Source organism: Sus scrofa, chromosome 5 (genome assembly GCF_000003025.6).
Source record: "Sus scrofa isolate TJ Tabasco breed Duroc chromosome 5, Sscrofa11.1, whole genome shotgun sequence".
Lineage (NCBI taxonomy): Eukaryota > Metazoa > Chordata > Mammalia > Artiodactyla > Suidae > Sus > Sus scrofa.
Window position 1 is genome coordinate 56967918 of NC_010447.5, and position 26226 is coordinate 56994143.

Sequence of the window (26226 nt, forward strand, 5' to 3'; positions counted from 1 at the left end):
CAATGAGATTAGAAGAGGAAAAGTCCGAGTCTATATCAATAATTGATGGATGCTTCTGTATGGTGTTGCTATAAACAGAGCATCTGATTTCTACTTGTCTAGTTATTGTTGAATAAGTCTTGCTTTTTAAACTTTTTAAAAAGTTAGATCGAGGCCATCCTTATGCAAAGAAACCGAAACTAGCACATCAACTAAGTTTTTATTCTTTATACTTTAACACATTTGATACTGTCTTAGTTTGAGTGTTAGGAGGTATTGTTTATAGAGCAGTTTTTGCCACCTCCTGTCATTCTTTCCCCATCTTTTCACAGATCGTAAGATATCTAGACAATACACAGAGTAGAACTTTTAAAATAATGGGACTGGTTTCCCTCACATACGAAAATTAGTCTTTGTGATCAGGCTGTGTATCTGAAAACACTGGTTTATTTTTATTTTTATTTTTATTTTCTTGCCTTTTGTTGGGGGGGGCGCACCTGCGGCATATGGAGGTTCTCAGGCTAGGGGTCAAATCAGAGCTGTAGCTGCTGCCCTATGCCACAGCCACAGCAGTGCAGGATCATAGCCATATCTGTGACCTACACCACAGGTTGGGGCAATGCCAGATCCTTAACCCACTGAGTGAGGCCAGGGGTCGAACCTACATCCTCATGGATACTAGTTGGGTTTGTAACTTGCTGAGCCACGGTGGGAACTTCCAATTTTATATTTAATTTTCTCCAAAATGACTCCTTAATAATTGTCTCCCAAATACAATACTTCTATTGCTCCATTTAATGTTCTGCCTGCAGAGTCACAGATATTTTACTTGGACAAGAGAGATGAAAAGGAACATTGATTTAGGACCTGCCAGTGGCCAAACAAAATTTAGTGGCTTTAAACTTTGTGAGTTTACCCTCAGCATCTACATGCACTTGTGCCCATGGCGCCCGCATGTGTATACATGCCTGCTCATATTCTTCAGAGGAACTATGGCACATAGCCTTTTATTTACCCTTCTGTCATTCCATTCCCTCTTCCCAGTATTAAGCCAAAGATTTTAGTATTTCTTTATTCCCCTACTTTTCCCTCTTAGTCACTCCTACCTATTTATTGCTAGAGCTTAAAGGCTTGGAAGTAAAAATAAAATCACTGTGCTAGGCTGTCAAGGTAGATTTTGTTCTCATATGAGAGTCTGCCCACCTCCCTTGTCCTTCATCTTTTCTTTCATTTATTCTCATTCATTCCCTTAACACTCTATCTTCTGTGGTTCAGAGTCAGATAAGTTTTGATCCAAGTCCGTGAGGGAGGAGAACCAAAAATTAAGGCCCAAGTACAATGGAATGTGTAACTGATATGCATGCTTGAGACCCCAAGGTGCATCACGCTGTGGGCCTAGGAAGGGCTTTTCAGAAGGGGTGGTACCCAAGGAGAGTTCTGCAGTGATGATGAGGGCCCCCCCGGGGGGAATGGGCAGCAGCATATGTAAAGGCACAAAACAGCGCAGCAGGCTCAGAACACCTGGATGACTGAAGAGAAGTTGACTCTTGGTCTGGAGCCTTTCCAAAAAAAATCCCTTTATTCTTGTGCTCTATCTCTGGGAAGGTGAGATTTTTATAAAAGGGCTCTGTTTTCTGCTCTAGGAGATTACCTTTCTTTAAGCTAGGAGATAGCCCCTGAGAGGTAAAATTAGAGCAGGTTTCAGACATCTGCTTATCATTTTGTTTGTCAGAGAGTCGCACCTGTTTGTTTTTGCTAATCATTAAATGATCCATTTTAAATCAGGGAAATTTCCTAGAGTTACATTCTGAGAAGAAATACCATGGAATCAGAGGACCAGTTCTCATCCTTCTCTCAACTTTTTTTTTTTTTTTTTTTTGTCTTTTGTCTTTTGTCTTTTTAGGGCCGCACCCATGGCATATGGAGGTTCCCAGGCTAGGGGTCTAATCGTAATGCCAGATCCTAGCTGCATCTGTGACCTATACCACAGCTCACGGCAATGCTGGATCCTTAACCCACTGAGTGAGGCCAGGGATTGAACCCGCAACCTCGTGTTTCCTAGTTGGATTGTTTCCACTGCACCACAATGGGAATTCCCTCTTATTTTTTAATATTTTTTATAGGCACAGCCATCGACTGTTAACTTGAGCCTTGTTTCTCCCTGAAGTATTCGTTTCTAGCCGTATTTTTCAAGTTTGGCATAATAGATTTTCCAGCAGAGATACACACAATTTTTAAAAGACAGAGATAGTTAAACCACCTGACTTAGAATTCTCTGGATAGTCATTATCATTTTCCAGGGAAAGTACAGTCAAAGGCAGCCAATAGACAGTTTCTGTGAAAGTTGTTAAACTCTTAACTTTTCATCTGAGATTGTTAGACACCACTGGACTGGACAAATTGATCTGGATCAGGATTTAATTTGGGAGTTTCCATCGTGGCTCATTACTAATGAATCCGACTAATACCCATGAGGATGCAGGTTTGATCCCTGGCCTCACCCAGTGGGTTAAGGATCCAGCATTGCCGTGAGCTGTGGTGTTGCTCACAGATGTGGCTCGGATCCTGCATTGTTGTGGCTGTGGCATAGGCCAGCGGCTACAGTTCTGATTGGACCCCTAGCCTGGGAACTTCCATATGCTGCATGTGTGGTCCTAAAAAGCAAGAAAAAAAAAAAGATTTTATTTTAATATATAAAAACTGTGTTTTTGTCTACACATTTTGAAAATGTACAAATCATCATCATCTTCTTGCTAAAAAATGATGTGTTGCCATTCCAGGTGGTGCAGGCAACAGGAGGTCCTGAATTAGCCAGTTCGGTACTCAGTCCCCTGCTGACTAAGGACACAATTGATTTCTTAAATTACACTGTCAATGCTGATGAAAGGCAGCTGTGGATGTCACTGGGCGACTCTTGGATGAAACCCAGGTAAACACACATGAGTTTAGCATTCAATACCTGTAATACTTGAAGTGTTGTTCTTGGTTTAGTACATTAATCTAGGGAGATATTTATTTAACCTTTGATATATAAAGGAGTACGTATGGTAAATGAAAAAGCTGACCCCTTAAAAAGCTGAAAGTCCTGGAATTCCTTTTGTGGCTCAGAGAGTTAAGGCCCAGACATTGTCTCTGTGAGGATGTAGGTTGGATCCCTGTCCCCGTCCAGAGGGTGAAGGATCCAGCATTGCCGCAAGCTGTGGCATTGGTCGCAGGTATAGCTTGGATCCTGTGTTGCTATGGCTGTGGTGTAGGCCTCAGCTGCAGCTCAGATTCAACACCTAGCCTGGAAACTTACATATGCCACGGGTACAGCCATAAAAAGAAAAAAAGAAAAAAAAAAAAAAAAAAAAAAGAGCCAAAAGTCTAGTGGAGAAGTTAGAAGTGTGCAATGTAAGGTACCAGGAGTGACTCAGAAAAAACTGCTGTCACTTGGCAAGATGGAGCCATTAGGAAGCGGGTTTGGTGAGGAAGGCAGTTAGTTTTCAAAGAAGAGCTGGCATCAAATCAAAGGATAATAATACTGGTAGGTATATGTGTATAAACTTACAGTGCTTGCTAGGCACTCTTTCATGCACTTTACCTAGGTATTGTTATTCCTATCTTATAGGTGAGGAAACTGAGGGAAAGAGAGGTTAAGTATTTTGCCCAAAGCCATACAACTTGTAAGGGACAGAGCTGGGATTTGAACCCAGGCATGCTGGGTTCAAATTATGAGCATCACAATTATAGATGTTTATAATTATTTTGCTTAGCTGCCTTTCAGCAGGATGAGCAGGATTTCCACAAATACATTGCAGAGGAAGGGACTTCCCAGTAGAGAGAGAAGCACAAGTGAAGGAAGGCATGAAGCCAGAAGTCAAGAGAATGGAGTATGGACTGTGGGTAGTTAGTGGGTGGTTGTGGAAAATGGGGAGCAGAGGAACGTGATGAATGAGGCACACGGAGAGAAGCAGGGCTGGGTCCAAAGGCTCCCAGTGCCATGCTAAGGAGCCACAGGCTGCAAAGGACCAGGAACTTTGTGAATAGGGGTGTGACGCACCCACACTTTAGACACACCCACACTTTAGAATGATTAACTTAGTTGTTGAGTTTAGTGAGGACATGGACAAAAGCAACAGGATGCAAGGAGGCCCCTCGGGATGATAGTACAATAGTAGAGGTTCCTTATTCATCAGGGTTTTCTGGAACTAGAATGTGGTAACAGGAATGGAAAAGAGGAGGGGATAATTTTAAGAATTGTATCTTGTCAGGAAGGTGACTATGGAAAACAAAGTGTTCACAATTGCAGGATTCAAGTATGCTGAGCCAAGCAAGTTCTAAAAATATCTCTCATTTCATCATGTGTGATTAAATAATCTCTGCTTTCCTCTTCTATCCACATCTTTTTCTCTCACTGCATAGAGTAAATCATTAAGTATGGTCAATCAAAAGTTTGTCTTCCTAATGCTTTTAGGTTAGCCTGAAAGTAATGGACCCATTCATATTTCTGTCCTCCTCTTTTTCTATTGAAACACATGTAAACCATTCCCACTTATATTTTAGACTTTGGCAACTGTTTGTGTTGGGATATGGTTTACAGCTGGAATAGTTTATCAAGCAGGAAATTCTTTAAAAGCATTGCAGTTATTTATTTCATATTGAAAATATTATCTAAATTTATATTATTTATACATTAGTATAGCATACTGTATCATACTATTTATATATCATACTCTGTAAAAACTGGTTAAAATAGGAGTTCCCTCTGTGGAGCAGTGGGTTAAGGATCTGACTGCAGCTACGAGGGCCAGATCCACAGCCTGACACAGTGGATTAAGAATCCAACATTGCTGAAGCTATGATGTAGGTTGCAGCTGTGGCTCGAAGTCGATCTCTGGCCTAACACCTTTCATAGGCCATAAAAAAGTTAATAAAAAAATTAACAAAAACTTGTTAAATAGATTTTTAAAATCTATTAGATTTATATAGGTTTTTATTTTATGATAAGCCTAGTGTGGAATCTTTTCATTTTTTTCCTATAAATCTTATTAAATCTATCAGACCTCATAGTACTAAAATAGTTCATGCTTTTTAATTTCTTTGTCTTGACACCTGCCTCAAAATGAGAAAATTAATTACCATTAGAAATACTACATTAAAAGGAAATCGTATTGTTAGCCGTTGGTGTGAGAAAGTGGTCATTTCAGAACCTGATTATCTAAGAGGATTAGAAAATGAATATGCCAATTTAAAAACTCATAAATATAAAAAAGAATCATAGGGGTACATAATCATCTGAATAATGACTCATTTCATCATAGCTGAAATATAACCTGAATAATTAAATCGTGTGTGAAAGATGAAACAACATATTTTAGCAAAATTTAATAATGTCTCTCCTAGTTATTTTTGCAGTTCATGAGTGATTAGGAGTTTGTAGAAATAAGTCCCAAAGTTATTAAGTAATGAAAGGGTCATGATTACATTACAGATTAGTTCTAAATTGATTTTACTGATGAAAATCTAGCTGATACTATTAATTTATAAAATTGGTAATCTGCTTCATTTTAGAGGACTTCATAACTCAAAAAATCCTAAGCCTTAAGAATATTGTCAGCTGTTTTTCCTTTGAAAAATATGTCTAGTATCAGGAGGCTACATAATGATGGGAGGGCAATAAAGGGAAAGATGAGAATCAGAAATTACTTTAGATCCTTAGACAGAGAGTATATGTGTATATATATATATATATATATGACTGGGTCACTTTATTGTACAGCAGAAATTGCCAGAACATTGTAAATCAACTATAATAGAAAAAGAATCTTAACAAAAAGAAGCTTATGTCCTAAGTACATATGACACTTTCAGCTTCACATTCATTTCCCAAATTTCTAAAAACCTATATTCATGTTAAAAAGGTGACTTCATGGAAAATTGAGGCAATGTAGGGAAAGTAGATTATGAAGCAGAATTCAATCTTCCTTTCATTTCATGAACATTAAACACTAGCCTCATCCTGTTTATTTTCTCTTTCTGCGTAGAAAGAGAGCAGGTTAAGTATGAATTGTTATTTGTTTTCTCTTCTTTCTTTCTTTCTTTCTTTTTTTTTCTTTTTTCTTTTTTTTGTGTGGCCAGCCTTACTGAAGATACTTTTTTAAGCATGGGGATGCTTCCTAATTGTATTGTTCGTTGTCTTCATGTTCTTCTGCAGAACAGAGTGGCCAAAAGATCAGTTTATCCCACCCTACGTCCCACGGTTCCGCAGCGGGTGGGAGCCTCCGCTGCTGAACTTCATGGGAACAGCAGTGGAGCCAGACCTCTATCCACTGACGGAGCCAGTGGCAAATGCAGCAGAACATCTTCGCAAGCAGGAAACAAAAAGATTATCCACAGAGGTAGTTTTTCAATATCATTTTTGGAAGGAAGTGCAAGAATCTGTGTCTTCTCTTGTCATTCAGATTGGGATTTCTCCCTTTATAGATCCAAAGATGGTTCTCGAATCAATCAATCACCGCTCTGTCTCCCTGGGAAGCCCAACCCCAGCCCAAGTCGCACCCCACAGCCTGCCAGCTCTCCTCCCTGCCCCTTGTGCCAGTGCTCTCCAGCCCTGTGACCCTGTTTCTTTGTCTGTGTACTTTCTCTCCTCGTCAGGGAATGCCCCATTGCTGGTTGGCATATTCTGTTTTCTAATCCCATCATCAGACCCTTGAGACACTTCCCTGAACCCAGGTCCTTTAAGCTGGTTCCAAGCAGCTTTTTCCTGAATGCCTCCTTCCTTCCTTCCTTCCTTCCGCCTCCCTCCCTTCCATTCTTTTGCCTCATTCTAAGCCTCCAAAGTCCTGTCAGCCTGGCTAGAAAGCCAGAGCTTCTTCTAGATTCTAGTCCCAGGTCCAAATGATTATTTATAATGCTATTATACCGAGAACGGATCATAAAATGTATCTTTTACGTATATTTAGTAAGCTTTACTGTATAAACTTTTGGAGGAGCAAGTTGAGGTATTGAAATTGCGTGTTATCTCTTCACATTCCTTAAAAATGATTTTTTACTGTATCTTTTGGTTGGAGCATTGGTATTGAATTGCGTGTTATCTCTTCACATCCTAAAAAAAAAAAAAAAAAAAAAAAAAAAAAAAAAAAAAAAAAAAATGATTTATGACTTGTGTTCTGACAGAAAAGAAAATTAAACACTGCTTAAAGCTGAACCAAACAGTAGAATGATCAGAACCTGAGGATTTAGACACACGAGGTCTAGTTTGAAAAAAAGAAACAAAAACCAGAAAACAATAACTAGATCCTCCTTGAAGTCCTGTTCATTTCCTTTATTTAACTCCTTAGATTAATTTTCTCATATCACTAGGGGTATTTACAGTGTGACAAATATGATATCAAGGAATGAATTAGCAAACCAGAGTAGATATTCTCTTTTAGGGAGAAACATTTCTATAAATTAAATTTCTTAAAATTGTTTCTTTGGATAGTAACCAGAGTGGTGTAGAAGATGGGTTAAATTCCGAAATCTTAAAAGTAAAGCAAGAATTCCTCTTATGGCTCAGTAGTATAAGAACCCGACATAAGGTTTGTGAGGATGTGGGTTCGATCCCTGGCCTTGGTCAGTGGGTCAAGGATCTGGCATTGCTACAAACTATGGTGTAGGTTGCAGATGCTCAGATCTATTTGTGGCTGTGGTGTAGGCTTGCAGCTGCAGCCCCTAGCCTGGGAACTTTCATGTGCCTCAGGTGTGGCCTTAAAAAGAAAAAAACAAAACATAACAAAAGAAGTCCAAGTTAAAAAATAAATAAAAGTGAAGCAAATATACTCCTCTGAAAGTAATGTTTTCCTTCTGTAATTGTTTTTTCCTCTGGTTGCATGTAATGGTAGAGATGGATTCCATAACTGCCCTTCCCTCTAATTGAATGATTAAGCTGGCCTCACTGCTCTGGGCGCTGGTTAGCAGACATACTTCCTGAGCTGTATTTTATAGTCCAGACCTCATCACACTGGATTTTCTTTCCTTGTAAAGGGCAACTTTCCTAGAGGGAAAAATGTAATCATACATGAAATTATGATACTCTTGCTGTTGCTATGGTGACAACAGTGTTTTCAAATCATAGAAATTTCTTGCTTACAGTCCTCATATCTTAAATAAGACAATATATCTACTTTATAATATGTGCCTCAGAAATTCACTTTTGTGAGTTCTTTTTCAAGTTGTGTATTTAAATAGAGAGTAATGAGTTCTGGCTTCCAGTGTAAAAGTTTGTCTACTCTCAGAGAATAAGTAACTTTAAAAGAAGAATTATTGAGAACTCTTCCTTGTAATGAGTTATCATTTTCCTGTTGGAGACTGTTTTCCATTTTATGGCCGACACACTTATTCAGAGGTTTGAAAAAAAATGAAATGAAAAGCACCTGCTGGCAGTTCTAGGGGGTTTTATGCCTTAAGATTTTGTTGGAAAATAGGTCAAAGTTATAGTGATTTAAAATGCATAAAATGCAATCATCTCCAGAAGAGAGATTTTATTATACTTTATTGCAACTATGGTAAATGCACTCAGAACAAGACTTGGGTGATTCAGGATCTGGTGGTTCTCTTTCGAATCGAAAGGCGTAGGTGACAAGGAATGACAAACATGGGTGGCACTTCTCAACTTCTTCCCTTCCTCGGAACCAGCAGCCACCCTGAGCAAGGTTGGGTAGTCATCAGTTAGTCATCTGTCTTCATTTCTTTCCTCCCTTCTAAGGTTCCCAGTCCCTCTCAGCACCTAGTGATTTCACCCTCTCCCTCCCTATTTCATTCATTTCTAGGCAGAAGGTGGAGGTCATTCTACCATTTCCTGCACTCCTCCCTTTATAACAGTGTTTAATTAAAAAGAGCCTAATCATCTAGTGCCTCTGCCCTCTCCTAAGGAAATGATACACTGAATTAATTAAGCCATTTATGCTTTTTTTCTTTATCTTTTTTAGAGCCTCACCCATGGCATATGGAACTTCCTAGGCTAGCGGTCGTATCAGAGCTACAACTGCTGGCCTACAGCAAAGCCTCAACAACACCCAATCTGAGCCCTGTCTTTGACCTACACACTACTCACAGCTAAGGTATTTAAATGGTAAAGATTGTTTATCTGTATTTGTGTGTTAGTGCAGTATCCCCATATATATTCCACAGAAGTAATATAATGTGAGTATTTTAACATAAAAGTGGTCCACTGGAGACACCTCACCTACTCTGTGGATAAACTCAGCCCTACTCCTACCAAGTTTGTCATTAGAATTAACTATAGTAAACATGTGTTCAAAACTTTTTAAAAACATTTCCAATTTCAGGTATTCGTCCCAGTGAATCCATAAACAATTGAAATAGCCAAGGAATTCCAACTCTTTAGGGTCTGTTGTGCATCTACCATATATCATTTTACAAGAAGAAACAACACAAAATCCTTATATGAATTTTTGGGGTTGTTTCTTTGGTTTTGCCCCATAGCTTTAAAGCCATGCTGCTCAGGGGGACCCATAGAACTGGGTTCTCCCTCTTGGTAGCCCGGGAGTCTCATGGCTACATGGTGTTCACTGCAAAAAAAAATGCCTCCAGCGTTGTGTTATTCTGGACTGTTGACTGTCAAGATCAATGTGTTTTTTGCCTTTCTGTGTTTCCCATAACAGCAAATCTGATAATAGAACTACAATAAAAAATAGTATTTGTGTACATTTAACAAGTGCAATCAATGAGAGAATGGTATAATTTTAATGCATTGAGGTCAGATGACTTTCACGTGATAGTATTTATTTTGCTAGGATGGTAGTAAAATAAATTTCTTAAACATAGAAAGCAAAGGTTAAGGGTTTTATTGTTATTATTTTTAAGCCAGTTTTATTGTATACAAGCTGTTAGACTCTTTCTAATATCAAAATCACCCATTCCTGAAGTTCCCCAAGGCAAGAATGTGTTGCTTTTATACCTGATTATTTCCAGAATTAAGGTGTAGTCTTTGCACTAATCACATTTCTTGTCATAAGTAGGTCTTTGACAAAAACATATCACCCCCCCCCATTTTATGATTGATTCACATATAATGGTCAATCACTTGAAAATGAAACATCCCAATATAGTGGAGGGTTCCTATGGACTAACATTAGTGCTCATTCAGATGGTATTGGCGATTCTTTACTCTTTTCTTCTCTGTCTTTCAGCATTCCAGTGGGTCAGAGTATTCCCCAGCTGATGGGTATGCAGCATTCAATAACGTTTATGGAAGAGGGCACCATCTGGACCAAGGGGAAGCCGCTGTTGCTTTTAAGCCAACTCCTCATCGCCATGTAGATAGGTAACATTTAATGGGCATCATTTAGAGAGCTGTGGATACTTGTCTCTGTTTAGTGCAGCTAGAAGTTCCAGTGTCTGTATTGTTCACTACCTCTTTAAGGTTTTCATCTGTTAATAGTTTGATAAAGTTTCAGTTGTTCCTTTATAAAGCTGGCTTTGATGAATGGGGTCTCTAGTCTGTTTCTAATGGAGGACTGCCAGTCTCTAATTCTAACTCAGTGCAAATGCCATTGGATGACTTTCTCTTTTTTATAAGATGCTTCTGACCAAAGCTCTGAATTAAGAAGAATTGTTTTGAAACGCTCCACTACTTTGTACCACATGGTCTCTGAGGATCTTCCCAGCTCTATAACTTTTAAAGGAAATAGTTTCCATCTTTATATCCCCCAACAAAAACAAATCAATTTTTCCCTTATATAGAAGTATTAAACTATATATAAACTGAGAATTTAATAGAATCAATGCCTTATTTGCTATTTTTGCCATTTCATCTTATTATTTTATTTTCACTTTCCAGTTTTACATTTCATTTAGTTTCCCATATTTTCTCTCTTAAAAATTCAATCTAGGCAAAAATGGAGAATTGAAATGGAGAAGAAATAAAGGAATTGAAATAGGTTCATTTTTCAGTCTTGTTTCCAGTATAAACTTCATAGAAGGCTTACATAGATGCCAAGCCATATTCATAAGAGAAAGAAAAGAAGGTGAAATATTGGTAACGAGGATATGGGAGATGAAGTGGGGCAGAGAGTTTGTCCTAATACTTTCCTACCTCAGATCTCTCTTACTATGAGAGTCTCATGCCCTTTGTTTCTTCTCGGTATATTCTTTTTAAAAATAAAATCTAGAGAAGATGGGATTTAAAATTTTTGTTTTTTGTCAGGAATGATGACAGAAGTAACACTTAAGCAAAATGATGTGGAAATGATATAGTTATTATTCTAAGGACACCAGTAACATACTCAATTGAGTACAAAGAAAAGTCAGTAATGAATAATACATTTTGAAAATGCCAACATATGAAAGAAGTTTTAATTACAGATTAAGTTTTTTTTCATAGATACAGGTGAAAAACAGTTTTGAAGTTTAAAAATTATTTCAGTGAAATTTTTCTGAGGATCTCATCCCTTATCCTAGTATTTTCTTTACCCTTTTTTTCTATCCAGATGTCAATATTCTACAAATTATTTCAGGATAGTAATTCTTACCTTTTCTTTTTGTTCCAAAACCACTGTAAATTGGGATGGTTTTTCATGGTTAAGTGACTGGAAAACCATTTGAGTACATGTGTCATGTGGGTTCAGAGTTATAGTACCTATGGATACTAGAAAATGTTTTTCATGTTTCATGTTAAGATCACATCTGGCACATTGTGGCCACTCAAGAAGTGTTTGTAGATGTGTTTGTTTGATGTTTTGAATGACTGAATAGTTATGTGATAGTGTATGCAACATTTTAGCATCACAACTTCTTTGTTCTTAACTTGGGAATCTGTAAGGTTATAGTGTTACCGATAGGAAAAACCTTTGCTATTTATTTTGTACAGCTTACCACAGAGTCTTTTAAAAGTTTACCTTGATCTTTATAGATCAAGGAGACATTCACCTTTAACTTATTAATTTAATTGTATCTCTGTACCCCATCTACCTCAAAAATGGATTTAGGCAGCTCACTTAAATTATATGCTGTTAAAATAATGTAACATTAAAAAATAAGTAATGAAATAAGATACAAAATTGAGAAATCAAGAGTGAGGATAAGAATGAAAAATTTTAAAGTATAGGTTGATACTGTGATTGAATTTCAAATTTATCTTTGAGATTTCTGGCTCTTCCTCAGAAATATTTGTCTCATGGAATGTTACGTACAGTGTGAGGATCATGTAAGAGACTTTATTTTCAAAGATATTATGTGTTTTTCCTAATTCAGAGAACACTGTGGTGAATTTTGTAAGGTTTATTTTAGTAACCTTTGAAAAATAAGAAATTTAAATGGAATATAGTGAAAGAAATTTCATGAAGGGATATTCAAGTATATAGCTCTTAGGACTGTTGATATTTAGCCAGGATAAGAATTTTTTCAAATATGTTAAGTGGTAGATAAATTAGGTATCTCAGCCATCTTTGTGGGTCCCTCTCTCAGCTGGGCTCTTATAATAGGAGCTGAGTGGTTGCTGGACACTTGGATCATTGATGTTACCAAGAAAATTTGTCCCATTATTGCAAAAGCTATCTGAAAGTTCTGGTCTAATGTGGAATACAAAGGTTTGGAATTGGTTTTTAAAATAATTATTATTAATCTTAAAGTCAGTTACATGCCAGGAGTGCACTAAATACCATATGAAGTATATTCATTCTTCAGTGAAATCACAGTGTCATTAGGGAGACTGCTTGCTGCATTTAGAGCCCTCGCCTTTGAGGGATTATAGTCAATTGCTCTTCAAAAGCAATTTGCGTTTCAGAGAAGTCTCAGATCATTGCTGTCTCCATGACTATATGGGGTGGATGTCTCTCTTCTTCCACATCAGAAACAGAGACCAGACATTTTGACACATGCTAGATCTCTTAAGAGACTTTGGTAGCTCTGAAAAATTACAAAGTGTGATTTTCAGGTTGATAACTATGGTCAGTATTATATCCACATTTAATCTAGAGAGACAAAATAAACCGTGCAGATTCATCAGTTCTAAAGTATAAGTACATGCTGGGCAGTCACTTCTGAGACATGCAAGATAGCAAAGACTTCAGAGAAAACAGCAGCAAACGTTTAATCAACCCATCAATTCATATACACGTGGCAGAGAGCTACTTATCACTTTGTTATATAGTACACTCAACTCTCTATTAATTAGCAGCGATTATTTTCCAGATCATAGAAGAGAAGGACATGAGGGAGGAGGGAAAGAACACTGGAGTTACTTCTGTTTTGCTCACTTTTGGAGTGATTGAAACACTTTTATCCCCTTCAAATGAAATTTTAATAGAATATGATTGTATGAGATGGGTTGGGAAATCCATGGAACAGTTTAAACTTTATTATTATTAATAATAAATAATAATTATTTTGCCATCATTTCACTTTGTTAAGTGAAACTAAGGTTTCTCAATATATGAAAAGTTGTCAGTATGCTTACAGGTTATGATTTTCATTTGTTCCTGTTTCTCTTCTGAAGCTAGTATCTAAGAGGTAACAGATTACCTCTGATGACAGGATACATTGTGTCCACAGCTATCTTGCAGGCTCCGCTGTGACTCATTGTTCCAGTGGACCTTGGTGGGCAGCAAATAGAATGGCCATTTGATAGGGAAGGATGACCACCCATCTTTAGTTCCTTTCTTTTTTTTGTCTTTTTAGGGCCACACCCATGGGCATATGGATGTTCCCAGGCCAGGGGTCAAATCAGAAATGCAGCTGCTGGCCTATGCCACAGCCCAGCAATGCCAGATCCAAGCCATGTCTGAGACCTTATGGCAATGCTGGATCCTTAACTCACTGAGCAAGGCTGGTTTCAAACCTGTATTCTCACGGATGCTAGTCAGATTTGTTTTCACTGAGCTACGATGGGAACTCCTAGTTCCTTTCTGACGTTTCTCTTACAGAGATATATGAGGAAATGTGGGAATGTAAATGGAGGAAAAGATTAGGGACTTAAAATTAATATTTTAAAAAGCTTCTTTTATTATTGAAATGAAAATACTAGTATATTGATATATCAGGTTTTATTATATATAAAAAAAGCATTTTAAAATTTGTTGTTAAATCTATTAGTAGTCACTTAATGATTAAAAGAAGTATTTGGTTTTTTAAGATAATTTTCCTTTTAAAAAAATACAGACCTGCTCTTACTCTTAAAAATAATTAACAAATTTATTAAGAAGTATTATTGGTCTTGTGCTTAATCTGTACCTTCATCTTCACCTAGTACCTAGTATCTTCAGATTCCTTTAATTTTATGAAAAATGTGAACATTGATCATTATCCTGTTCTGTCCTGGTAGAAATGCTAGATAACAAAGCCACATCTAGTATTTTGGATATTGGGTTTAATGGAGAAGGAATTCATAAATTTGCATTCTAGATTTGGCTTAGCACTAACTACTTTGTGGTTTTGCATTATTTATTTTTGTCCTAGCCATAGTTTGTTCATTTTAATGGTAAAATCCCCAAAGTTTCTTTTCCTTCATGTATTTTACAAAATATATTAAAACTAAACCACTCTCTAAATAATTTGAACAGTTTCTGGTAGGAATTGGCTTGCCTTTGTGTTTCACTTCTGTTTTCAAGCCTTTAGAAAAAGCTAGCAGAGTGAGAATCTTTTTTTTTTTTTTTTTGTAGAAATTATGATCTACAACCCAAGAAATATGCCAAATCCAAGTATGACTTTGTGGCAAGGAACAGCAGTGAGCTCTCAGTTCAGAAGGATGATATTTTAGAGGTAATGGAATTTTATCTTTTTTATTCTCTTAATGAAATGATTTATTGTATTCCTCTTCTGGTATATATCTAAATCGTCTTCAAAGAAATGCTGAAGTCAAGAAATTTTTCTTCAGTATTACTTTATTTGACCAAGGAGACAGCATATTATAGATCCTGTATCTACTTAGGAGGGGTAGCTGCTTTACCTCTTTTTTGTTTGTTGGGGGTATGGGATTGGATTTCTTGCCTTACTTTGCCCTCATCCTTCTTCTGGCCTTTCTTCATCGAATAATTCACCCTGGCATCAAGGCTGGTTATCACTTCAGATGTAGATGCACCATAATATTTTAATAAGAGAAAACATGTCTTTCGTCTATCCTAGTACCCTTGCACAAATGTACGCAGCAGTGACTATGCTGATGGTTTGTGGAATAATCTATAACTCAGTCTCTTTTTTTGGTTATAACTGAGATTTCACCTTCTTTAAAATATGATATGGCATAGTCACATAGTTTTTGTGAAAAAACTAGTTTTTATACTTTTTCTCTCTATTCTAAGGGTGGAGACAATAGATCTTTTCCAAGTGACTCATCTTAAGTCCTTCAGATACTGCAAATAGCTAAGCATTCTTGGGAGGTAACACCGACCTTGTTCTAGACTAATAATTGTAACGCTTAATGTAATTCCTGAGAATCATTTATCCCACAGTATGTTGATGCTGAGTCAGCCTATTAAAAGTGAAAATATTTTCTTGATCCAAAACTAAAAATTGAACTTCCTTCATAGATTGGTTTTGGTATAGAAATGACACCTTTACTTTCTTGCCTGATAACAGATTCTTGATGATAGGAAGCAATGGTGGAAAGTTCGAAATGCAAGTGGAGACTCTGGATTTGTGCCAAATAACATTTTGGATATTGTGAGACCCCCAGAATCTGGATTAGGGCGTGCTGATCCACCTTACACACATACCATACAGGTAATTACAATTTTTGAGCAAAATTAAACATTTACCGATTTTCATATTCATCATTTCTAGACAGGACTTAAACACCTTTTATGTATTAGTCATTTGAGACTTAATTGGTTGTATAGTTTATGTAATTTTTCCCAGCGCTATCGGGGGACAGTGACCAGAGACATAGGGAAGAATTATGTTTTTTGATTTACTTCTTCAGGAAATTGCTCAAAATATGTATGTCAGTGACTTTCTCTGAATGCAATTTTTTTTCTACCTTGTAATATTTCTGATGTTTGGAGAAATAGTACTTCTGCCTTTTCACACTTACTCAGAGCCCACCTATCCAAGGGTCCTAGTAGAAGATGGCACTGAGACAGTGGCTGGAGTGTCTACCAGCTTATCTTCACCATAAGGTGAAGACTCTTGCTTCATCTTCAAGATTGAAGATTCTTGCTCTCATTCTCTTTATAGACGACTATAGCCTGTTTGCTTTCAGCTTTCCAACTCCCGAATCTTAATCCCTTTTTTAAAACTACCATCACATGGTAGGCCCTCCATCCTATTTTTCAGTGCCATTACCTTTCTTCAGGTGTGGAAATCACACAAGACTAGGGCAGCCACTATGTGCTGTCTGACCTGTGGCAGGATCTCTAGAGTCAGACCTGGATGGACTGTCCCATGCATAGCTCTCAGCCTGGGGTGGCTACTTTTTCATAACCCAGGAAAATTGAGAATCTTGAGCAAAGGATCACATCTGACCCCCTTATAATGGCACAAACTTGAGTAGAAGCTGAAACTGCATAGAATGTGCAGTGCAATAGCTAGCACTGTGTCAAGACTTAGGAAAATACACATTGTCTAAACATAGAAATGTGGTTATATGCTGTCATGACCATTCATGTAAGTACTTCTGGCTTCTTGTGGCGTACAAGCCTAGTGTAGGACCTGCATGTATCCAGAGAGATCTTTGGCCTTATTAGAATCCAAGAATCAAGACAACGTTTAAAATAAAGAATTGATGTACAGTTTATATATCTTGATAACTGAAAGCAATGACAATGGGAATTCTGTCTGCTATACTTATGTTTGGGCTGGCTTGATATGCACATATATTATGTACTTATTTTATGTTCATCATTTGTCATTAGCTATTGATGCCAAAGAAGGAGTTTGAGTTATTCAAGGTACTGTCTACTCCACTACCCATGGATTTTGAAATGAATTTTCTAACTTAATTTCAGCATCTTTTTCTTTTCTAAAAGTTCTTACTTTTCTGATTTTGTGATGTGGTTACCTGATGTAATAGAGGCTTCTCTTTGGTTTATAAATGCAAACTCTTCATGTTCTTTCTCAGAGAGGTTTTGACCAGGTGTATACCCTTTGAGCTCTATGAACTGTTTTTAATATTTAACTCTGGATAAACAGTAAGAAACATTATTTGCAAAGGGTATCACTAGTTGCAGTATGTGTGCAAAAGCCTAAAGTTTATGTGTAAAGTGCTAGAAACACTCAGCCAAGTTTGTTTTCACTTATGTGCATGGTTGCTAGGAATGGATAAACCCCAATGAAATATGATAAATAAAACTTGCAAATACTACTGTAAATACTAAGTATTTTTCCCCCACCTGAGATTTCCTAGGGAGTGTGACCTCTCTTACCTTTTCCTGTTTACTGTTCAGTCTTGTCTTTTTCTTCAACATGGATTCCTGGCTTGGGCCATAAGTTGACTTTTCTGTTTAAAGATTGCTTCTGTCTAAAACTGAGCCAAAGCTATTAATACGTACCATAGGTAGAGTTCAACTTGAGAACATAAAATCTATTTCTCCTTTCTCGAACAGAGCCTAACCTTGTATTTTTGTCAACGTTGGCCAAACCAAGAAATGTTTTAAGCACTCACAAGTTTCATGAGTTAGTTTGGCTACTTTATGTAAATAGAAACTTGTGGGGGTTGCTTGTTTGGAGTGTTTCCTTTTAAACTTTTCAACACTATCTGACTGTCTACTGAAATTTTCTGGATGTGGCTCAGAACGCAGTGATGCACATAGAAGTGTGTATAGAAGCTCTCTCTGTGTGTGTGCCTGCTCACGTGTGTGTGTGTATGTGTGTTTAGGTTGAACAGGACTTTTTAAAGATATTAAAAGCAACCTATTTTTTAACACCTCCTGAAAAACGGTCTGAGCCCAACAGAACACCAAAATCTTGTAAAATTTTAATAAGCAAGCTTGACAGGCTGCTATCTGGCATAACTAGGACTTCGAAAGGATTCCTATTCTCAAAGCGTTTATAACACACACAGAAAAAAAAAGACTAGAGTAAGATAGAAAAGAAAAACATTCTCGGAAATATATGCCAGTTATTTTATATCTCTACAACAGTGTTACCAGACACTTTAACCTAAAATACACCATCTAAAGAAAAATCCTGCAGCTTATTTCAGGATAACAATAAAGATACCACCGTATTTCTGTAGATTCCAGTCACCCTAACACCCTTAACTTATAGAACTCCACCAGGTGACCAACATATCAAAAGCAATTCTATGTCTTATTCATCTTTTCATTCATTCACACCCACAAATATTTATTGAAACCAGCATCTCACACTTGATGAGAGGAAAGACAGAAATCCTAGCACTGAGCAGATCGTCCATAAGAGCCTGCTGCCCCGAGTGAAATTTCCAGGCCATCCGCCCTGGTCTTGCTCCTCCCTTTGTGCTTGTGTATCAGGAGCAGTCACCCTCTCTCTCTTCGGAAATGGCTGACACTTTTCCCCTGTTCAGCCATCCAATGATATTAACATTTTATTTTATTTATTTATTTTTTGTCTTCTTTGTCCTTTTAGGGCCGCACCTGCAGCATATGGAGGTTCCCAGGCTAGGGGTCCAATCAGAACTGTAGCTGCCAGCCTACACCACAGCCACAGCAACTCAGGATCCGAGGCACATCTGCAACCTACACTGCAGCTCATAGCAACACTGGATCCTTAACCCACAGAGCAAGGCCGGGGATCAAACCTGTGTACTCATGGATGCTAGTCAGATTCATTTACATTGAGCCACAGTGGGAATTCTGATATCAACATTTTGAAGTTTAAAGAAACTTCTTACAAAGACATTTTAGATCTCTGTACCATACTACAGAAAGATGCTCAGGCTGTCTGCCAGACCCTTTAAAGACATCACAAATACTGGTACAGTTAATGCCTATTACAGCCTTGTGAAGGAAGTACATTTTATAGATGAGGAAACTTAGATATAGAGAAGTAACTTGCCCACAGTTACGCAGCTGCAGGAAGCGAGAATGGGGCCTCAGGACTCTGACTCAGAACCTATGATCTGTTATACTTGACTCTCAGGAAGAAAAGTGCTTAGAAAAGATTAATATCCCATTTTGTGTGGACCTGTAGTTTTTCACTGTATAAATGCTTAAGGTGACATTTTCCCAGAATAGGTTTACCATGCATTGTACTCTGTTGATCTGATCAGTCACCACCCTTGGAATTGGATTTTTTTGCTTGACACATCCATTCCTTGGATTTCATTCATTCTCTCCATTTTAAAAATCATCTAGGAAAATAATCCAAACTATGTAATTCCCTTAGAAAGGAGACATTTTTTTGAATGGTGGGCATAAGGGAATTAGATATAAACTATTTCCACGTGGCATCCACAAGTCACCAAATATTTTGAAAAGGCATAGAATTATTAGAACTATCCTTTTCATGCGCTTAGGTTTCCTGTAAATAAGTGTATATAAAAAAGGGCCATTCCAGGGTGAAGGGCACGAGAGCAGCCCTTGCCTGAGGTTCACACGCTTGGGTTAGAGATTCTGTGCTGACAGCAGGGATATTCATACCTGGCATCAACTGCAAAAAGGTGTTGAATTGCTACCTGATGTCCCTGCGAGTTCAGGCTGTTTAATATCCACACATTTGGAGTGATTTTTAACAGCTCAGTAAAGACAGCCATTCCCACCAAATGTATTTTCCCCCATGGCTTCAGCAAAGTTTTAAAAACAAAGAGGAGGGAGGTAATAAAGAATTTATGAAAGATGTGGAACATAAAAAAGGATTGGCTGAAACCACAGGGACAAGGAAGTAAATGTTTATGAGAGAGGCTGGAGAAATGAAAATAAATGATGTATCTTTTGATGAAAATTCTGTTGTAGAGCATTCCAGGGCTTTTGAGTACTTTTCTGGGGCAACAAATGGACATCCAGGTGTTTCTTTCCGCCTCACCTGGAATCTACTCGCCACATCACGTTTCCTGATAATGTCTTTTGACTCCATCCCCTGACCTCTAGCACTTTGACTCTTCATCTACCAGGATGGCCCATTTGCTGATACGGATCCTCAGGTTCCACGCCAAGAGCAGGAGCCAACCCCACCCCCCATTATTTCCAGTATCCTCAGAGTCTTGACTAAAGAACTCTTTTATTTTTTATAATTTTTTTTTTTTTTTTGTCTTTTAGGGCTGCACCCATGGTATATGGAAGTTCCTAGGCTAGAGGTCAAATTGGAGCTACAGCTGCCAGCCTACACCATAGCCACATCAATGCCAGATCCAAGCTACATCTGTAACCTACACTGCAGCTCACAGCAATGCTGAATCCAAAATCCACTGAGTGAGGCCAGGGGTAGAACCCACATCCTCGTGGTTACTAGTTGGAGTCATTACCACTGATCCACAATGGGAATGCCCTATTTATTATAATTCTTAAGTCTATGTGCTTATTATTACAGATATTTTTACTCTAACAAAATGCAAATAATTGTGAATGTCTGGTCATTGGGATCTTATAAATTCAACAGAAAATTTCTCATATGCTCTGTTTTCTAGCAAGAGATATTATGATGTGTGGAAACAGCCCCAACCTAGGTCCTGCTGGGAAAGGATTCTAGTCCTGGCTTTGCCACTGGCCAGCTGTATGACCTTAAAGCAAATAGCTTATTTTTCTCTGTTCCAACTTGCTAAGCTGTAAAATAGAAGGGGCCAAGTTTCATGAACTCCATAATCCAGTCTAGATATACCATTTTGTTGTCTATGTACATGTTCAGGTAGTCCTAAATTAAAACTGGAAATAGGAGTCCCCGTCGTGGCCCAGTGGTTAACGAATCCGACTAGGAACCATGAGGTTGCAGGTTCATTCCCTGCCCTTGCTCAGTGGGTTAACGATCCGGCGTTGCCGTGAGCTGTGGTGTAGGTCGCAGACGCAGCTCGGATCCGCGTTGCTGTGGCTCTGGCGTAGGCCGGTGGCTACAGCTCCGATTCGACCCCTAGCCTGGGAACCTCCATATGCTGCGGGAGCAGCCCAAAGAAATAGCAAAAAGACAAAAAAACAAAAAAACCAAAAAACAAAAACTGGAAATATTTTCTACAGGTGAATACTACACTACTAGCACTTCTAATTTCAGCTGGTGTTATGAACACTTTATTTTTCAAGCTCAATCCAGATACTCAGTTAACTGCTGGACAGAGATCACCATTTTACTCAACATTTCTTTACATTCATTCCAGCAGACTAACTTCCTGATAATATTCAGCTCTTAAATTTTTAAAAAAATAATCTCAGAGCTCTCTATTCATCTATTAATTAGAGACATGGTCTTTAGACAGTGATGGTTACATTTTTGGGGGGTGGGCTGAGGGGCGCACTTGTGGCACATGGAAGTTCCCAGGCTAGGGGTCGAATTGGAGCTTACAGCTGCTGCCCTACGCCACAGCCACAGCAATGCTGGATCCAAGCCACATCTGCAGCCTACACTGCAGCTCACGGCAACGCCAGATCCTCAATCCACTGAGCGAGCCAGGGATTGAACCTGCATCCTCATGGATACTAGTCGGATTTGTTTCCACTGCGCCATGACGGGAACTCCAGGGATGACTACTTTTTATTCTGTTTCACATGTTGACATTTTCTCAAACATTTCTTGTAATAATTTGAGTAATACCTATTCTCTCTCTCTCTCTCCATATATTATATATATATAAACTACTGCCCAACATGCATATATACAGAATTATAAAATTTTCTGTTTAACTGCATACAAGTTCAACTAAAGCTCACTAAAACACACCATGATATATACTTCCTTTTGTAAATCAACTTATGAGAAGAATTTATCTTACATTAATGTATTCAAATTGTATTCTTCTTAACCTATAAGATGAACCTTCATCTAAATATTTTAGAACACAATACTTGGATACACAAATAATTATTGAAACACTCTCTACAGTTTCCCATGGCTAGATAGTGGTGGGAATGAATTATATGTTTACAAGCACCTTCCCTGGTTGATTTGTAGGCAGGTAATTTTACTGTCAAAAAACTGATTGGCTCACATTTTCTGACATTCGATGTGAAGTATAATTGATATTATTTTAGTTCCATCTCCTGTGTTAAATTTTCTCATTTGATGTGATTTGCTCCATTTTCCTAATAGCAATTACTGGGCGAGCTGTCAGAGGTAACCCACATTTGTTTCCTCAAGGCACTTCTTTTTAATGTAATTTTTTGGATTCAATCTCTGGACGTAACACCCTCCAAATGTTCCAGCTGTGCCTAGTTTTCACTGCAGAATTCCAAAGAGACTAAATTTAGAGGAGAAAAAAAAATGTGTAGGTTACATTTTTAAGCACAGTTCAATTTTACTGGCTTTGTTGGGGTTGCTTGCATAATTTCCCCTCTGAAGCAGTAGCTTGCTTGAATCAGGAGCTTATCTCTAGATGACTTTCTTTAATCCTTGAGAATTTCTACTCAGTCTTAGTAGTTAAGAAAAGTGACTCATTTGGGTTTAATTATGAATAGAAAAGTACATTTTCCTTCAGCTCTAGTAATTCTGCCTTCTATCAGAGAAAGAGGACACGACAAAGAGAAATTTTTTGTTTTAAACAGAACTTTAAATAAATGCGTGGGAGCCAAAAGGCAAGGGTTATGAAGTGACAGTGATGGGACCAAAGTAAGTTCACACGAGGGTGACCCATCATCCCAGGTTGCCCACACCTGAGGGGTTGGTAGGGATGTGGGACTTCCAGTGCTAACACTGGGAGAGTTCCAGGCGAACTGGGAATAGTTGGTCACGAGTTCTTTCTGGATTTGGAGATTCAGCACCCTTGGTTCAAGAGAAGAAAGTTCAGGGTAGATTTCTGCTCTCCAAGACTTGGCATAAGTTCAGGGGTCAAGCAAAGGTAACCAAGAGACATAGTGACCAAAAGTAAACAAGAGTAATAGTGAAGGGGAGAGCAGTAATTGGATGGTAAGTCAAGGGAGTGGAGAAGATAGAGATGGGTGATGAAAAGTGGTTTCGAGTGTCAGTATTGATCCTGTTTCCTCCACACAGAGGACAACTTATCAGTTTTCATGGAAAAGCGGCCTTGGTTTTCATTTCAGAAGAGGTTATAATGATTTGAGGAAGGTACCTTGCCCCTTTTTCGTTCCAGGGGTTGGAAGAATGAGGCAGAAAGGAGCACCAGGAAAAGGGGAAAATATGCAAGTAAATAAAATTTATGGCAGAATTTATAAAAAATATTCATATGGGTTTATTTATATTATATATATATATTTTATATATGTATTTAAGCCTGTGATTCTCATAGTTTATACTGATAACATTGCATTATATAGCAATGACAGATGAAGGAAATTAGGCACAGAAGATTTGGTGAGCCTGTCTGCAGGCTTGATTGTGACAATAGGTATTTAGTTTTCACAGTATTATGTGATGGATGCAAAATACTAGCTGTTCTTGTTTTTTGAAAGCAGAAAATGTGAATTTTAACATGGAATCAGTATCGATAGCATTTGGGGGCTTGTTTAACTCTAAAAGCCATCATTTAAATGCTGACACTTTTGAAATCCTAATGTGAGAATTCACCAACCCTTCAAGAAATGATGTGTAGAGGACATTCTTGTCAAGGGAGTATTGCCTATACACTAATCAGATGACTTTGGTGTGTGCTAAGTATTATATTTCAGTGATGTTTGCTGTATTTTGATTGCTTGAAGTATTTTATTGGCCCAAATATAGGAACATTGTTTTGTGGATGATAATAATATAATACACTCTTTCATTGAAAAATTAGAAACGTTGCCAGGCCTTGAATGCTGAGGGGTCAGCAATGTCTGTTTCTCTCCCATGTAATTCCGTGGCTTGCTCTGTGAATTTAACCCCGACTCCTTCCCTTCCTCCTCCCTCCCTCCTTTTCCCTTCCATCCCCCTCCAAGAAATAGCAGCATAACAAACGCTTCTTTCAGTTCTCCTCCCATCCTGGCTTCATACACTCTCACCTTCCCCACCCCACTGGCTGGTGAGTGGCAGCTTTTAAAGAGACAGCAGAGAACCAGAGCTGCTGCCCCCGCTGGTTTCCACAGGTGTTTGTTCATTTGCTGTGAAGGTGCCTAGGAGGGTGGTGTGTTGATTTTTAAGTGAGAATTAAAAAATGATGTGTGTGTGGTGTGTATTTTTATGTCTTTGATCTCTGTGGAAATTGGGAAGGCCTCTTTTAAAAATAAATATCACCTTATATTTGGGCCAATTTAGAAATTAAAAGTAAATAGTGTTCTAACCAAAGAACCAGATTACCAAAAGGCCTGCTTTTTGCATTTCATCTGCCAATCCTGAATTTTAGAGTAATTAAACTTCTGCCAATGCAGTATCAAAACTTCACCTAAATCATAAGTCATTGTTCTATATATCTGATTCTGTCCAAAAAATGTTGCCTTTTGAGAATTTGGAACTTACTTGAATTCAGTTATCTAGTAATGTTATTTTGTTTAAAGTTATAACTATTGTGTGTAGTTTAATAGGGAATATATACAAATACTATTTTATAATAGCCTACATCACGATTTAAAAATTATTGAGAGCTATTATATATTCTATAACATCCACCTTTTTATTTATTTTTACAGTGATGAAACATTTATTTATTTTTATTTCCCCAATACATTATTATTTTTTTTTACTGTACAGCATGGTCACATCTACCTTTTTGAAATACAAATCCAGGGGGTTCCATTCTTGGCTCAGCAGTAATAAACCCGACTAGTATCCCTGAGGACTCAGGTTCAATCCCTCGCTTTGCTCAGTGGGTTAAGGAACCAGCGTTGCCACAAGCTGTGGTGCAGGTCATAGGTGCAGTTCGGATCTGTCGGTGTTGCTGTGGCTGTGGTATAGGCCCATGGCTACAGTTCCAGTTTGACCCCTGGGGTGGGAACTTCCATATTCTGCACCTGCAGCCCTAGAAAGGCAAAACAGAGGAAATAAAATAAAAAAGATACAAATCCCCACATGGACTTTTTCTAGTAATATGCTTTTGAGATGTTATCATAAACATTTAGAGACCATACAATTACTATCACCATATTCCTAATTCAACAAGGAAAATTTCTGAATTTAATAAATCCGCTCTCAGATGATTGCAAAAAGGATTATGACTTTAAAAAATTAACACTTTAAAAAAATTGCTTATTTATTTTAAAGCATAGTCATTTTATCTACTAGAATATTGTCTCCCTTCTTAAATTACTTGGAAATAGCAGAATTAAGTACTTGTGAATGTAACATGGATTTAAAGTGAGTAAGTAATGTTTTATTGTTGTTGACTTTTAGATTTCCAGTGTAGTTAGAAGCTATTATTAACAGAAATTATAACATAATCAGAAATATTTTGACCTACTCTGACCTTATGTGATTCCAAGTTCAAATTTAATTTTCTTGACATTTACTTATTATTAATTTTCTTGAGTATTATTAGTACTACTGTTTGTTGTTGGTGTATCCTTTTGATTCCTTAATTTACATTTTGATTTTGAACACATATGTGGAATATTTAAAAAATAAGTTTTAATAATTATTATACCATGTAGGATTGGAGGGTTGTGTGTATACATGCACACACAAACACACACATGAATTTGCTATAGATTTGCAGGTAAGTTTGCAAATAAATAGCCAGCAATGTCCTATCAAAGTATAATTTGTTTTCCTAGTCTAGGTTTATATTTTCACCATTTTGAAATAATTTCTGGTCTTTTTATAGAAACAAAGGATGGAGTATGGTCCAAGACCAACTGATATTCCCTCTGCTCCATCACCTCCTCCAACACCAGCTCCTGTTCCTGTCCCCCTTCCACCTTCTGCTCCAGCACCTGTTCCTGTGTCAAAGGTCCCGGCAAATGTAACCCGTCAGAACAGCAGCTCCAGTGACAGTGGTGGCAGTATTGTGCGAGACAGCCAGCGGCAGAAACAAATCCCTGTGGACCGTAAGTCTCCCAGGGAGGCAAAAAAATTACAGTTTTTCCTGTGAATTAAAAACATTAAGTTAAAATTATTTATCATTGGTTCTGCTTGATAACAAATATTATCAAATATAAATAACAGGCCTTTATACTTGCATGGTACTTATAGATTGCAAAGATTTTCACCTAGTTTCTCATCCTCCAAGTAATTCTGAGAAACAGGAAATCTCTCTGTTCTCTAATGTGTGTATTTCTACACATACTCCAGTATGTTGTGGTGGTTGAATATAGACTCTGAAGGCAGACATGCTTGTAGAGTGAG

The 26226-nt window shown here is 37.7% G+C and overlaps 1 protein-coding gene across 8 annotated transcripts in view; it reads left to right on the forward strand.

Annotated features, from left to right (window-relative positions):
• Window positions 1-26226, forward strand: part of EPS8 (epidermal growth factor receptor pathway substrate 8) — a 187673-nt gene that overhangs the window by 150473 nt on the left and 10974 nt on the right. For all 8 annotated transcript variants that reach the window (XM_021092301.1, XM_021092299.1, XM_021092298.1 and 5 more), the window contains 6 exons: window positions 2760-2908; window positions 6176-6359; window positions 10155-10288; window positions 14622-14721; window positions 15538-15681; window positions 25706-25928. In XM_021092301.1, coding sequence (XP_020947960.1) covers window positions 2760-2908; window positions 6176-6359; window positions 10155-10288; window positions 14622-14721; window positions 15538-15681; window positions 25706-25928 — 934 coding nt within the window. The remainder of the gene's footprint in view (window positions 1-2759; window positions 2909-6175; window positions 6360-10154; window positions 10289-14621; window positions 14722-15537; window positions 15682-25705; window positions 25929-26226) is intronic.